The following is a 14,839-nucleotide window of genomic DNA, read 5'->3' on the forward strand; positions in this document are numbered from 1 at the left end:
ACATAAGTCGGGTAGCGCGTTACGATTATGATAAGGTCTTTTTTATTTAAGAAAGATTACACTAACCTTTCAATGTTCAGAAGTTCTTTTTTATGGTACGAAACCATAACATACAACTATAGTACCATGTTTTATGTAACCTATTCCACTAAAGTGAGTTGACCATCCTGTGTGTGTGTTGCAAGCTCGGGAGCGTTCAGTATTGCCCGAATCGCCAAGTCACACACACATACAAGAATAGCTCACCTACTTTCGTGAGATTAAACATCTTTACACATTCCTCAAGAAAAATACCCTATCTACTGTTACCAAAACTAGTGTCACTGTTGTCAAAAATAAAACTGTTATGCCTGCCCTCAAATCCTGCGTAGCATTCGATTAAAAAAACAAAAAAACATCAACCAACTAACCTAGAAGTATAATCCTCAGGATACGGCACTAATATGCCCTCAGGGCTGGGCTGCGGCGTATCCCCGACCCAGAAGTACGCGTCAGGGCCTGTTCCATCGTACGCGAACCCTCGCACGTATACCGTGCTCTCGTCGACTGCGTACACTGTGCCCCGGATACCGTGGGCGTACTGTGTGAGACGGCCTATGAGACGTCCGTAGTAGGGCTCCGGACGACGTGATGTTGCTGGACCTGGAAAGATGATGTGGAATTGAGATATTTTGTTCGTATGTATATTTAAAGTTATAGGTACAGTTCCTGCTAAATAGATGCATTTCTGAAGTTAGCCACTTGACTTCATGTGATCGTACAAATCTTGTTAAGAAGCTTTGCGTGTCTGAAGTTGATCAGTAATGTCTTTGTAATAGTAAAACGCGTCTGTCATGCGTATGCGGGAAGAACCAAATAGTTAACTTCGGAAATGCAAAGTTATTTAAAGGCCTTGTCTTTACAATGGCCTAACATGGATTGAAGATAAATATGCTGCTTTATTGCAAGCGTTCTTCTCATCTTAAGTCATGTAAATCTAATTTGTAATATTTCATTTTTGGCCAGAATACCGAATATGTACCTTATTAACTAGACTTGTCATTTAATCTTCGAATAATTAAGGATTTATAGTATCTGAAAATAGTAAATTGTTTGTGAGAGGAAAGTTGCATTGCATCCCACTCGGAGTGTTCTGTTTAAACTGCAGTGGGATGTTTGACGTAGACTTGTGCGGCTTAAGTGACGTCAGGATACACGTGGAAGGGCATTAAATGTCTCTCGAAATATAGCACTGTGCCTTGATAAAGCCTTTTTCAAAAAAATCTTAGTCTATCTTCTAGATAACCCTTTTTTCTTTTCTGCCACATATAACAACGAAGATATAACGTGTTTGAATTTTGTAACTTGTCACTCTTAGGTAATAGGTACTTAGACGTGACATCACATGACCCACTAGTATTATGTTTAAGCAAAATAAGAAAATATCTAACCAGACGTCCAATATTTTTTGTCATCTTGCAGAGTACTGATTAGAACCACATTTTTGACCCTGTCATCGCGCCTATTCGTCAGACTTGGTCTATTTTTATAGAGGCCACTAAAGAAATCTCACTATGAAATGTCAACCTGACCACGCTGCCTAGAAGTACCTATAGAAATTCAAGCTCTATAGAAACTAGAGAGTTCTAATATCTCCAGAAATAGTCGACAAACGTCATTCCTCGGTAAAATGTCGAAAGTCAGACAGTTTAAAGTATATTTTGCGTGGGACGACTGAAACGGGCCTGCAAGAACGATTTTTATCAAACATTCATCAGTCTTGTTACGAATATAGTACTACCTATGTTCCAATTTGGGATTTTGAAAAATATTCATATGGATGGAAGGGAAAAGTAATAAAAAAGTCAGTACTCGCAAAATGGACATCGCTGTAGCCAATAGCTTCGAAAAATAGACATATCGAAGGTACCTACATATTTTTTTTACACGCAATATATGCCATGGATATTGGTGCAAACGACAAGTAGAGAAAATCAAAGGAGTTAGAAGGTTTTAGAAACCGCAGATTACAAGAAACATAATTTATAGACGCGTAAGAAACATTGTTGCATCCCTAAAATTAATTGAAAAAGTTCTTATCAATGTAAAATTGTAAAGCAAAAAGGGAATTCGCTAAAACATTGTTCGGCAGTAACTCATGAACAGCTAACAATCGTCTTCTTCATCAGTTGGTGACACCATACTGACAATACACCCGTGCATAATGACTGACAACAACTTCCCAATCCAGGGGCCCCAAGCCCCCAACAAAACGTCCTAACTCCTCAACACCATCATTCGATTCTAAAACCTAATTCACTAACAATAAGGCCTAGATTAGAATGAGCAATGAATACAAATGAAGTTTTTTTACAAAGCAATATTCTCAAAAGCTGCGATCGATCAGGGGGGGCGATTCCATTAGCAGACGGATGTTCGTTTTGATAAGTCACCATGGCTGCGACGGGAAGGTTTCGAGGAAAACTCGTAAATTACAAACTGATTGATTACAGTTTTAATGTATTTTTTTTTTAGTGTAATTAGCTCGCATTTACGAGTTTTTGTGTCTGTTGTTAACGAAGTTACTGTGTTTGGATATTTAAAAATAAACCTAGATGATATTGGACATCCTTAAATTAATCGAGGCTCTGAAATACATAACTCAAATCCTATGTAAAGATAAAATCAACTAGTAAAATCATATTTGATTTAATCTTCTTATCAAGTGGAGTTCGCCAAAAAATACTACTTGTACAATCATTATATCTTAGTGTCTTTCTTTCTAAAAGTCAGTATCCCAATTTCATTTGGGATCGGTGTAGCACGTTTTCTTCCTCCATGCTCTTCTGTGTTCTTTCATATCACTCTTTCTCGCCATGTTGACTTACACATAATCCGTGCATCGTTTCCTTAGTCCCTTCCATCCACTATATCTATCCACATTCATACTCATCACCTTCCTCTCAACATGATCCATCATTCCTCCGCATCACATGCCCATATGACAGCCGGTTCCCACATAGCTTTTCGATATACCAGTCAACAAAATAAAATAGGTACACTTAATAGTCACGGCCAAAGTTTTCTAAACACTCAAACTTACACAACCTACTTATATAGTAACTCATTGTGTTATACAATAAGAACATCTAAGATAGTTACCTCGTAATGTATAGAGGTCAATGACCCCATGTTAAATTGTGAAGCAGCATACAAACAAAGATACATAAGCATGGAGAACAAATTACTATCGGAGGTGCCATAACGGAAAATCTCCTAAGAAAGCAGTCCGCCAAAATGCGAGGGACGAAGAACGTTACTGTCTTCGCTCTTACAAGCCTTCTTTGGACCCGATATTTTTTTGTAATACCAAAAATCGTTGACAGATGTCTCAAAGAACCCAAACGCCTCGCTAGCTCACTCGTATCTGATCGTTTTGGTCATGCCCATCTATACCAATATTATAAAGCTGAAGAGTTTGTTTGTTTGTTTGAACGCGCTAATCTCAGGAACTACTGGTCCGATTTGAAAATTTCTTTCAGTGTTAGATAGCCCATTTATCGAGGAAGGCTATAGGCTACTTTTTATCCCGGTACGGGAAGTAGTTCCCACGGGATGCGGGTGAAACCGCTGGCAGAAGCTAGTAGTACATATTTGAGCTAGAAGAAGGCGCCTGACCTGTCTGCATTATGGCATCTCTGCTCATGTTTCCTTACTCCGTGTGGGTAAGTATAAGTTATGAATATTTTTAATAAGCTCTCTTCGAAGAACTTACTCTAAGGATGCTCTTTAAGTAGAAATATTTTGCTCTAGGTAGACATCTTATTAAAGTTAGAAATAACTTACTTAAGTATTTGTTACTTGTAAACAAAATTCTTATCTAAGGGATAAGAATTTGTTTATAACAAAATTCTTATCTAAGGGATAAGAATTTTGTTTATTTGCATGTAATTAATTTAAAGTTCAGTTAGGAAGCTATACCTTTTAGGCTTTTTTCTACATTATATAATGTAATGTAATTGTAATAAAATGAATATTAAGATATGTGTGTGTAGTATAGAATTTAAAGTACCTACTAACACAGTTTTTTTTTTTAAAGAAACAGCACGGAAAACTCCAAAACAAATTACATAACGAGAAACGTAATTTAAATTTTCAGTTGAATTTTTGCTGAAGTCGATTTTAACTTTTTCTTTACTCGGTTTACTAATACTAATATGTGCACCAAACCTTTACAGCCACATACCTATACAAAAGTATTATAAAAGTAACATATAAATGAACCTTTTCCAAAGGATCGTGGGTACGTGAAAAATATACGAAATATGAGTATGAAGAAATAATTCTACTTTCCCACGGTGGAATTAAGCTAGCGGCTTGAACGGGATTAATTTTACTCAGAAACTCTCGCTTCGTATAGAAATGTACGTATTTAACCGACTGTAAATAAAGGAGGTTCTGTATGTTTTTTAGTTTACCTAACATGTGAAATAGTAAAATCTTTGATAATATAAAAAATATGAAAAGTTTGTATCTATGTTTGTTCTTTCACAAAAAAAAAACTACACGATGATTTTTTATGAAACTTTTCAGTAATATAGCTCATATCATACCTAGAATAAAATATAGGCTACTTTTATCCATGTGCAAGATAGAAAGATCGATAAATATTTCACTCAGCAGACGGGTGAAATCACAGGCGGAACCTAGTTCGAGTCGTTTCATGAGAGCCTGTAAATTCCGAATTGAAATTAAAAAAAAATACTTTGAGTTGCTCTATCATTTCTCTGGATAAGGCTTTAGATACTTGAAAAAGAAGATACCTACGAGGCTTGTAACCACGTTTAATCAGTAAATTCTCAGTATTGCATAGATGGCTCTTGAATTTCATCTATAATTACTTGGAAAATGTTCATCATGTAGCAGATCAAAAACAAACATAATAATTAGCACAAAGTTTTCTTTTCCATCAAATATATAACAAAATAATTATTATAACTTAAATAACTTATGAATGTGGTATGTAACACATTGCAAAGTAGTGCTAAAACTTACATGCAGGGCTGTTTTCAATTACTTTATGACCACCTACTTTCAGGTGCTATTATTATCCCAAGAAAAATTGCCATCATTTATCCCTTCAATAACCCTAAAACGCTACGCCATAACTCAGTAGAAGATAAACGTGTCTTCCCAACATTTCCGTATCGTCCCCACGGCATTATCATTATCAGGGGCAGCCCCGTATTTATCTAATATCCTAAGCGGAATCTGGCACCCCATTAAGGGATATTTTGATTGACACACGCAACCCCTGAGAGTTGGCTCGCTGGGGGAGACGCGGTGGTGATTTCTGAAATATTTTTGTACTTGCATTTTTGGTTTGTCTTGCGTTCGTTTTGGTATTTCTTTTAGAAATACTGTTTTTCTTCTATGTATATTGAAATACAGTAAATGGCGCTATTGGTCGAAGGGCTAGGCTGTTTGATTGAATGGTATGGATATTTTAAACAGTAACTTACAGTATTTGGCAGCGCATCTGATGACTGATATTTTACCAAGATTTCAAAACGTATGCATATTTATTTTAGATTACCTTTTTAACTTAACAAATTTTTATCACACTCGTTACAACAAAATCAAAGACATAGTGTTCACTTTACCTCAGTCTAACAAAACTATAACACCCCTTACGCACACGAGTCTATCCAAAGCCAAAACATAACCGATTAAAATATACCCCCGCCCCACCCCCCGGGTGGGGGAACTACCCCAACACACACTTAATACAGTTTTGTCTCGCCATTTCGATACGAGTGTGTCTCAGTCATGTCTCGGCGGTTGACGGTTTAGTTTTTGTAGATAGCTTTTGTTTTTTCTGCATCGTGTTATATAGAACTTCGTGACATGTGAAAAAGGAAATGTTATAGAAAAGTGTTCAATTATATTTTTTTCATTGACCAGCCATCATATGGTGTCTATTTTCTATCTATGTAAACGTTACACTTGGTTTCATATTAATTTTATTTTTACATAGGATATCTAGAAATCATTAATAGAAGGAATTCACACTTTTTCATCACTCATTTATCTTCTTTGCTATGACTTATTATTTATTATTATGAAGTTACTAAGCACATTTTGTGTTCAAAAGTCAATATATCCCAAACAAGACGTGTGACGATTTCAATCTCTGGTCCACAAAAGCGGAGATTAGACGCACTCAATACACCCCCCCCCCCCCACCCCTCTCACTTATGAGTGCTGTAATCAACCGGGTGGAAATATTCGACAATACACAAATAACTGTACTTCTTATACTTAGCTACGTTTTATAATCCCTACTGGAGAATGTAGGAAATTTTTGTTGTGTTGAAAACTTTACATAATTATGTTAATTATAATAATAGGTTACAATGAAATAAATGAAGAGCGCTCAAGACTACAAGCAACTTGACCATGTAATTTGCCAAATAATATGAAGAATTATCTGCCTAGCTTTTTTCATATTATTTTGCAGTCGGCCATTAATTTTACTGTTTCTAAGCCAAGAGCCCCTCTATATAAAACTTACAATAAAACCCAGTACAATTATTTTATTTTTTATTGATTTCCTTGTACTTATTTATCGTTACTATTTACTTACTTCTATGCTTATAAAAAAACAACCATTAAGTTACAAGGTATCTGACCACTAGTCTTTCCTCTCTACCCCATTCTAAGCTGTTCCCGTCATATGCACTACATTGTACACAGTCAACACTGCGCAGTATTGCCTGCACGGCAGTGTACGTCAATAAACATTATCTAGCTGGCAGTTTGTTGTTAAGTTACTGTCTCGGAAATAGCTGTGATAAATAAGGAGGTTGTAGGCATTAGGTGCTAGTTTGATACTTTACGTTAGGAGCAGTTAGAAAAAAAGATAAATATTTGAAATTATCGAAAAAGATCACTCTTCAGCTTACCTAATATATACCTAGTAGTATAATATTAGAAGGTTAGTTAGCATAGGTAGAACATCAGCCTCCCGGGCCAGTGACCGCGTCACCCAACCGTGACTTTGATTACCCGAATGCGCGGATGTTGCACCAATCTCAGTTTTACATGTTGCATCCCACTTGGGTAAGTATTACCTACTTTAGGATGGAGTAATCATTGCTTGGCTTAATAGCAATAGATAACATCAAACTTTTAGTAGAAGCGAGCTTGCAAACCTTTGTAAAGGCACTTCATTATTCTATACAGACTGCAGTTGTATTTTTTTTTAATAGAGTTTTGGAACAGAATACATGGGATGATTATGATTATACTGACAAATACTATATAGCTGTCGAAGCAAACTCAATCATAAGCCTTATATAATACTGCAAAGTTTCAACCAAATCCTTTCGTTTTGCGTAAAAAACGGACACAACCAAAGCCTTTAAGTTTAAAATCTGAGTGTGATATGATGACTTACGATAGCAAGGAAAAGATCAATAGAAAGCAGGACTCCCATACAAACTCTATCATTGAAGACGAAGATACAAGCAACCTATCTTGCCATCTCCAAAATACACATTTAAATACTCAAGAAACACCATCCCGCGCAAACCCATCGGTAGCTCTCTCCTCGGAGTACGCGTTTAAGAATATGAATTCAACCCAATAACCCTTTTCTATTCAAATAAAAGCGAATAGGGCAATAAAACCTAAGGTTTGCGTTAACAGCTCTCTTCGCGTAAAATTTTAAGAGGTCTGCGCTACTGTTTCACATTTGGATCTGTAGGTGTTTATAGCGAAGATTCTCGTCAAGAATAACTGTGCTATGGGCGATTTATGTCAATCTAAAGTATCTTTTATTATTGCCCTTTTTGTGGGAATTAAGTTATCTAAGGAGTCACGTTAGTTAGTCGGTTATCTAATGTGTACATTTCGGCAGCTACTCTCAGTCTTAGTGAATGCTGCTTAATATTACATGGCCTTGTTGTTCTGTCTATCTGACTGATTTCAACTTATTCTGACTTCATATAAACATACATAGAGAGACGAACATGAACTGTAGCTGTATTATGTGTCCAAAGACTTGAAGCTCTGTTACGGTCTTATATCAATGGCCAGGCGCTTAATGCCTTAACAGTGCCAGCCCAGACCAGCAATTATTTACGTGAAAAAGCTGCTATATTAATGAATACTTATTCTTCGTAAAAAACCTGGTATTCGTTATTCTCTATTTCATAATAATAGTAAATATGGTGTAACACATACATACAGTTCAACAGGTTGAAAGTGAACGTACCTCACATGGAAGGTGGTTGCTCTTGACCTTTGTGGTCTCCTGCCTTGCACTTAGCATTGTACGATATGGCTAGCTGGATTATTTTTAGATCAGCTTGATCGTTAAGTAATAAAAATTTTGTAGGATAGTTGAAAAGATGAGATGTGGCCAGCAATTTGAGTGCTTTTGTATGGAGTGTTCGGTTGAAACTACTAATTTTACTTGGATATTTTATTTATCACAAGCTCTGTTCCGCGGTTCCACCCGCGTCTCGAAGGAGCTATTTCCCGTTTCCGAATAAAAAATATCATTCTGATATATCTGTCAAGTTTTTTCAAAATCCATACAAAAGATTTTGCATGAGAGAGGAACAAACATTCATCCATGCATCCATTCATACAAACTTCTGTATTTACAATATTTTGATACTATGTAAGTATTTATTTATGACTATAAAATGGGACATGTAAGGAAGTGGTATACAGAACGGGGACTATCTAAAACGGAACTTACGGAACGTATTAATTATAGTTTCTAATATGAGGTCAATGCTCTACCAATTAATAGTTAAAAAGTTTCCACCACAGAGGTTTCTTTTAAAGAGGCTTCATAAAGCACGTCCTACACTACTTCGAACCCTAAATACGTTTTTAAAAAACATGGATAAATCAGACCCCTCGTTCTTGCAGCGTAAGCTACAAGGGGTGACCAAGCACCCAAGAGGAACGCATAAAATCTATAACGGACCCCAGTTATCCCATGATCTCGTTGTATCAATCAAATCAACGTTTCCTAACGAAATTCTCTTTGGGACACTAAAGTGTATGCACCCCAGTCATTTGTCTTAAGGATGGTCACCCTAGCTCTGAATGTTAGGACGATACGTTCGAGAGTTGCTATGTTCGAAATGGCAGTTTTCTCTTTTTGTGTGTTGGGTGGAATAGTAATGTGGTTTACGTAATTTTTGGTAGTATTGTGGATTTTGATGGTGTCAGTTTGCGTTTAGCTGTGGTCTTTATAAACAAGTCTTTAAAACAACATGCGTAATAACATGCTTTTTTTAGAATAAACAAAACCAAATGCGGTTTTGGAGATTTCTGAGAAGACGCAAATTTATACCTGCAGCAAGACAAGTTCATCGTAATATAAAAAATTCCATCGAAACGCCACAGAAAAATATCTGTTGTGTTTGGAAACAAGATGTTTTGGGCATATCTACAATAACCAATCCAAGGACTAGGCACACCAAAAAAATACTTACTCCAACACACACAAAAAAACAATTGCAGAACCTTGACTTGTACTAAACGTCCTCAATATCCTCGCAGAGTTTATAAGCAGCGCGCATGTTTATCCGGGGGAGCCGGGGGGTGTTGGGTGTGTTGGGGGTTGGGGGTGTTGGGGGAGCCGCCCCCCAGTTTAGACAGTATTGTGTTTGTGCTGCACTTTACACCCCTCAAAGATGTGGCTGATATGAGCCCGTAATAAGCTGATGGCGATCGTCACGTGATTTTTTGCGGAGAAGTGATTTTTTTATTCCTAGTTATTATTATTTTTTTTTATCTGTGTATATGTGAGATTGATGAGAAATATTTGTTTTTGAATACAAATTACGTCTACGTCTAGAAGGCGTGATACTTTGATGGAAACATTTATGATTTGATTATCGTTTCCCAAATATTAGATCCTGATTAATGCTTTCCCCATAAACAATGTAAAACTAAGCAGACTTTCATTAAGCAAGTATTTGGAGTATACTTTTTGATTTGGGGGTTATATCAGTATGTTTGATAAGTAGTAAGTTCTTAACTTACCTCGACGATAATTATTTTTCGTGAGGCTTACAATGCCACACATTAAACTTTTATCAATAAGTCCTTTTAACTCTAACTACTGAATATAAGTAAGTTTAAGATCAAACCCACGTTCGTACCCGTCGTCTCAATCCATTCGGTAATAGTTAGGAATAGGAAGGAATGAGTAACGGTGCGCGTGAGAGCAAATCTAAGTTTCCTCTGATTTACTGCATATTGCATACGGTTTTATAGACCCGATATACTTCTGTGGCTTTCAGATTTATTGTTTTATGGAATTAACTGGTATAGGTTCTAAGTCACGTGTGTTTTATATGATCAATTCAGTTCTTTTTTAATAATTCTATGGTATCCACAAATACTTATCAAAATATCAGTAGTCTGCTACATACGAATACGTATGTATGTGCATTTAGATCTTAACATTTTTCAAACGACAAATTAATTGCAAAAGATAGGTTTGCAATTTCGGTAAAAAAAATCCGCTTGTCAAGCTTAATCCTTATAATGTTTTCTCAACGTACTTAAAAGTACTAACCTTATATAATTTCGGTCCTTTCAGATGACCTTACTCAAATTAAGATGAACTACCAAATTCACACAGCAACAAAAGAGACGCTTAACAAATAAAACAATCAAAAACAATTGAATTAAAATCTACCATTCTACTATATCAGATGTACTTGAGTCAGTGTTGCCACAACACACCGTGGAGAACTTCCCATGAAAAACTATGACAATGCACAATAACAGCTCAGATGTACAAACGAATAGATTCCAGAAATTCACGATTTGCTTTGGAAATTCTTGATAACATACTGGGACTTACTGTTGCTAACGAAGAATATTTCTCCAGGAATTGGCCTCTTTAGGTTCTCGAAGAAGTCACCGATTGAGACCTAGATATGTTGAGAAAAGCCATTCTTGCAATTCGCCCGCGTAGAGTTCGGTTATTACGCGTTTCCAAGAGAACTCTTCAAAAGTCCGGGATAAAAACTATCCTATGTTCCTCCTCCAGGGCAACTCTATCTCTGTACCAAATTTTATTTAAATCAGTTCGTGGCTTAGACGTGAAAGCGTAACAGACAGACAGACAGAGTTACTTTCGAATTTATAATTTTAGTAGGGATTGACATATGTAGATTGAACTTGTACAAACAAATGAAAGCTTATTTGGGATCCTCAGAAAACACTGGCAATTTCATAGTCTGCCTAGTTTTAGCTCAACATGTTGGGGTCGTCTTACAATTTAACAGATGCACCCGAATACCAGTGTTTTATATGGAACGACAGCCTATCTGACATCCTCAATTAATGTACCCTTGCAACACATTACCCTCATTAAAGTGACCAAAATGCAAAATAACAACAGTGCGCAAATGCGTACTCTTTTCTTGCCAAATACAATGTACCTATGTTTGTACGCGAATTCATTTTGCGCACAACTTACCAGGTTTTTATAGTGATCAGAAGATGAACAATTAACCTTGAACATGTCACGTTTAGTTACCGGATCTTGATGTCTAGCAATCTAGTCTCATTCAAAACTATGATGAGGTTTTGTGGGGAAATGATGTAATTAAAATAATTTTTGTATATTTTTATCTCGATTAGATGACATTTGTTAATATGTACACGAAGGCTCTTTCAGGTGGAGTTAGGGAAGATGAAAACATGCTGCACCGACCTCAAATAAAATTTGGATGGACAGATAGGACGATGATGATGAATCAAAAGACTTAGAACAACTGGTACTCTTTCCCCCAAAAGTATTGCCATAAAATCCTTTCGTGTGTCATTAATAAAACCATCTGTTATCCGACCTAATTATTTGCTACAATTAGAATCTCATGTATGCCTACAGAATATATGTACCTACATGTATTCTATTTAAAATAAGTACTTCATACAAAAGTATCCTTTCCGAAGCAATACAGCGTGTTTACTCCCGTCCCTCTGGGAAACTCAAACGTAACAAAGCCACAAAAAGTTGCATTTTAGCGCTCACTCCTGTCTCGTAAGGTAACCCTTTGAAAGTCAAGGTACAATGGACCCCAAAAAGTTTAAGTCCAACGGACCTAACCTTTAGCTGAATATTTTGGATTAAACTTCATTTATCCTATGGTTTTTTGTAGCTTTAATAAATTTATAGAGATGAAACTTTTTGTTCAGTAGGTATACCCAGTAATCACATAATAATATTGCGTTATATAATTATATCAAAGAAACCTCTTATTCAGTGCACAAAATAATGACTTATAGTACTTATATTGGAGTTTAGATTTCCAATTTTTACATGAATTTGGAAAATATATAGCTACATTAAATTACTTCATAAAGCAAAACTTTCATTGCCTTACTATAATATACTGACAGGCGGTTTGACTCAAAATAAATGACGTGATCATGATCACTTTAAAGGTTAACCAACTAATAATTCTAGATATAATAAGTGATCTATATAAGCTAACTGGTAATCCTTGCTCGTTTGATCTTGGCTTACTTAACCAGAATTAATGATTACTACATATAATTTACTGTTCATAATTCAATGGGTTGAAAATACAAATAACTGGCCTCACGGCTCACGGGTGAACTAAGCTCTGCTGCGTACGCTGTCAAAAAGGTAAGATCTCTCACCAATGGTGCCACGGCGTGTTTAGTGGATTTTAGTCATTTCCATAGTCATATATCCTATGGAATTCACCAGTCTAACCAAGGGGTATTGGGTTGCCCGGGTAACTTTGTTGAGGAGGTCAGATAGGGCAGTCGCTCCTTGTAAAGCACTGGTACTCAGCTACATCCGGTTAGACTGGAAGCCGACCCTGACATAGTTGGGAAAAAAGCTCGGAGGATGATGATGTCCTATTCGATTGTGTTAATTCGTATGTGGGGCAATGCTGCCGACATTGAAAATTTCTTCGTGTTACGGAAGAGCGCTGTTCGTGCTTATAATAAACCCCTATATTGGTATTCTGGACCAACACGTCGACGCCAATACACGCAAATTACACACAATCATTTTGGCTTAAACAGTGACATGCACAATTTAAGCTAACTTTGAATGTTAACACACAGATCATCCTCACACTAGGTATGTAATGAACTTCAGCCCACGATTCAATAGCTTTTACCAGGAATCCAAAATGTCATAAAGGCTTGGTCTGGTCAGTTCTCAGAACGTTAAACAGACACAGAACAAACATACACTAGAGTGACCATAAAATATAGCAGGTTGATTTCAATGTCCTACTGATTGTGGAAATCTGTCTGTAGTTTTGTTTGTTTTATCATGGATGGCGGATTAAAAATAAATGGATATGATACCTATGATTTCTCCCTGAGGTATTTTGCTTGTCCGAAGTTCGCTAATAGTAACTACAAAAGAGTCAAAATGTATAAAGCTCTAATTAGCTTTCATTAAGAGCGGCATAGACATTTGACGATTTTAAAGTCACTAGGAACTTTGGAGTACAAAATTATTTGACGTGAAGTGTAGGTACACGAACCTTTTATTTGGTAGGTATAGGTATTTTTATGAGATCAATGAAAACGAAGCCACGAGCGAAAGCTAGTTATGTAATAAACGTGATATTCCTACGAGAAACCAAATTATGCAATACGTTATTGACTCCCATATAGAAATAAACAGGTTTGGCAAAACTAGACTAGTGGGTCGATATGAACTGATAGACAAACAAGAATGTTTCGCTAAAATAACTTTATAAGGCCTTTGTATCACTATGAATGAACTAAATATAAAATCTTATAGGTATCAGAACTATTTAGACACGTAGGTATTGGAAAAGCTTTTGGTGCAGATTGACATTTGATGTAGGGTTTCCATACTGTAGAGTATTTTCGGATTTGTCCCAATTTATAATGACATGTTGAAATTAATGTGTTATTAAAAAAATATTTGTTTTTTGAAAAATTATGATTAAATCTAACCAATAGAAAAAAGTTTAAAGGAACACGATATATTTTTAAGATCGGTACGTTCCCGTATAATTATAACACCAAACTTTTCAAAGAGGTCTTAGCTTTCAAAAAAAAAAGAAACTTAACACAACAACAAAAAATTGGACTTACCGGCAGCGAGTATCAGGAGCGTAACCGCGAAGCAAACATGCGACGAGCCCCGCGGGGGCGGCACCTTCCCCGCCATTGGCCGAGCGCTAGGGGCGGTTTAGCTATAACAACACAGCCTTCACCGCCGAAACCTTCTTACACAACTCACTCCACACACAAAAAAAAAACTTGGCAGTAATTTTGGCGCGTAATCTTGACTTTGACGTTTTGATTTTTTAAACGCGCAGGTGACGTTCGCGCTCAGCCGCCGCGCGCCACAGACTACACTTTCACTCGCGCTCTAAACGCTGATTGTGTAATTTGTTTACTTTCACTATGATCAGTCACATTCGCGATATTGTTTGAGTTTTTCATTCAACTTACGAACTATTTATTGTCGGAGTTACTGTACAGTCTTGGTTTTGAATTGGCTGAGTGCTGGGTCGACATGGGAACTGAAATCTGTCGGGATTCGTTAGGGATTAGAGTTCATTGAACTTTGTTACAACATAGCTCTTAGATACTTTACTAGGTAGTAAAGTACTCAAGAGCTAGTAGAAATTATTTAAGAACACTGTTATTTTTCTCAAACAAACTGGTGCGTCGTTTCTATCCTTATTTTTCGTATAATTCGTGTTTTTTTATTAGCGAAAGCTCCCCTTTGCAAACGGTTTGTTGACACTATAATGTTGCATAAGCGACAAAAATCGTGCAAGCA

General features: G+C 36.4%; 1 protein-coding gene across 1 annotated transcript in view; it reads right to left on the reverse strand.

Moving 5' to 3' along the window:
* The window catches only part of LOC124641986 (protein Skeletor, isoforms B/C), a 41,607-nt gene extending 27,030 nt beyond the window's left edge, over nt 1-14,577 (reverse strand). The window contains exons 1-2 of the mRNA XM_047180274.1: nt 14,143-14,577; nt 411-642 (exon numbers count right to left, since the gene is read on the reverse strand). Coding sequence (XP_047036230.1) covers nt 411-642; nt 14,143-14,218 — 308 coding nt within the window. The 5' untranslated portion in view covers nt 14,219-14,577. The remainder of the gene's footprint in view (nt 1-410; nt 643-14,142) is intronic.
* Nucleotides 14,578-14,839: the final 262 nt, after the last annotated feature.

This window comes from Helicoverpa zea, chromosome 23 (genome assembly GCF_022581195.2).
Source record: "Helicoverpa zea isolate HzStark_Cry1AcR chromosome 23, ilHelZeax1.1, whole genome shotgun sequence".
In the NCBI taxonomy this organism is placed as follows: domain Eukaryota; kingdom Metazoa; phylum Arthropoda; class Insecta; order Lepidoptera; family Noctuidae; genus Helicoverpa; species Helicoverpa zea.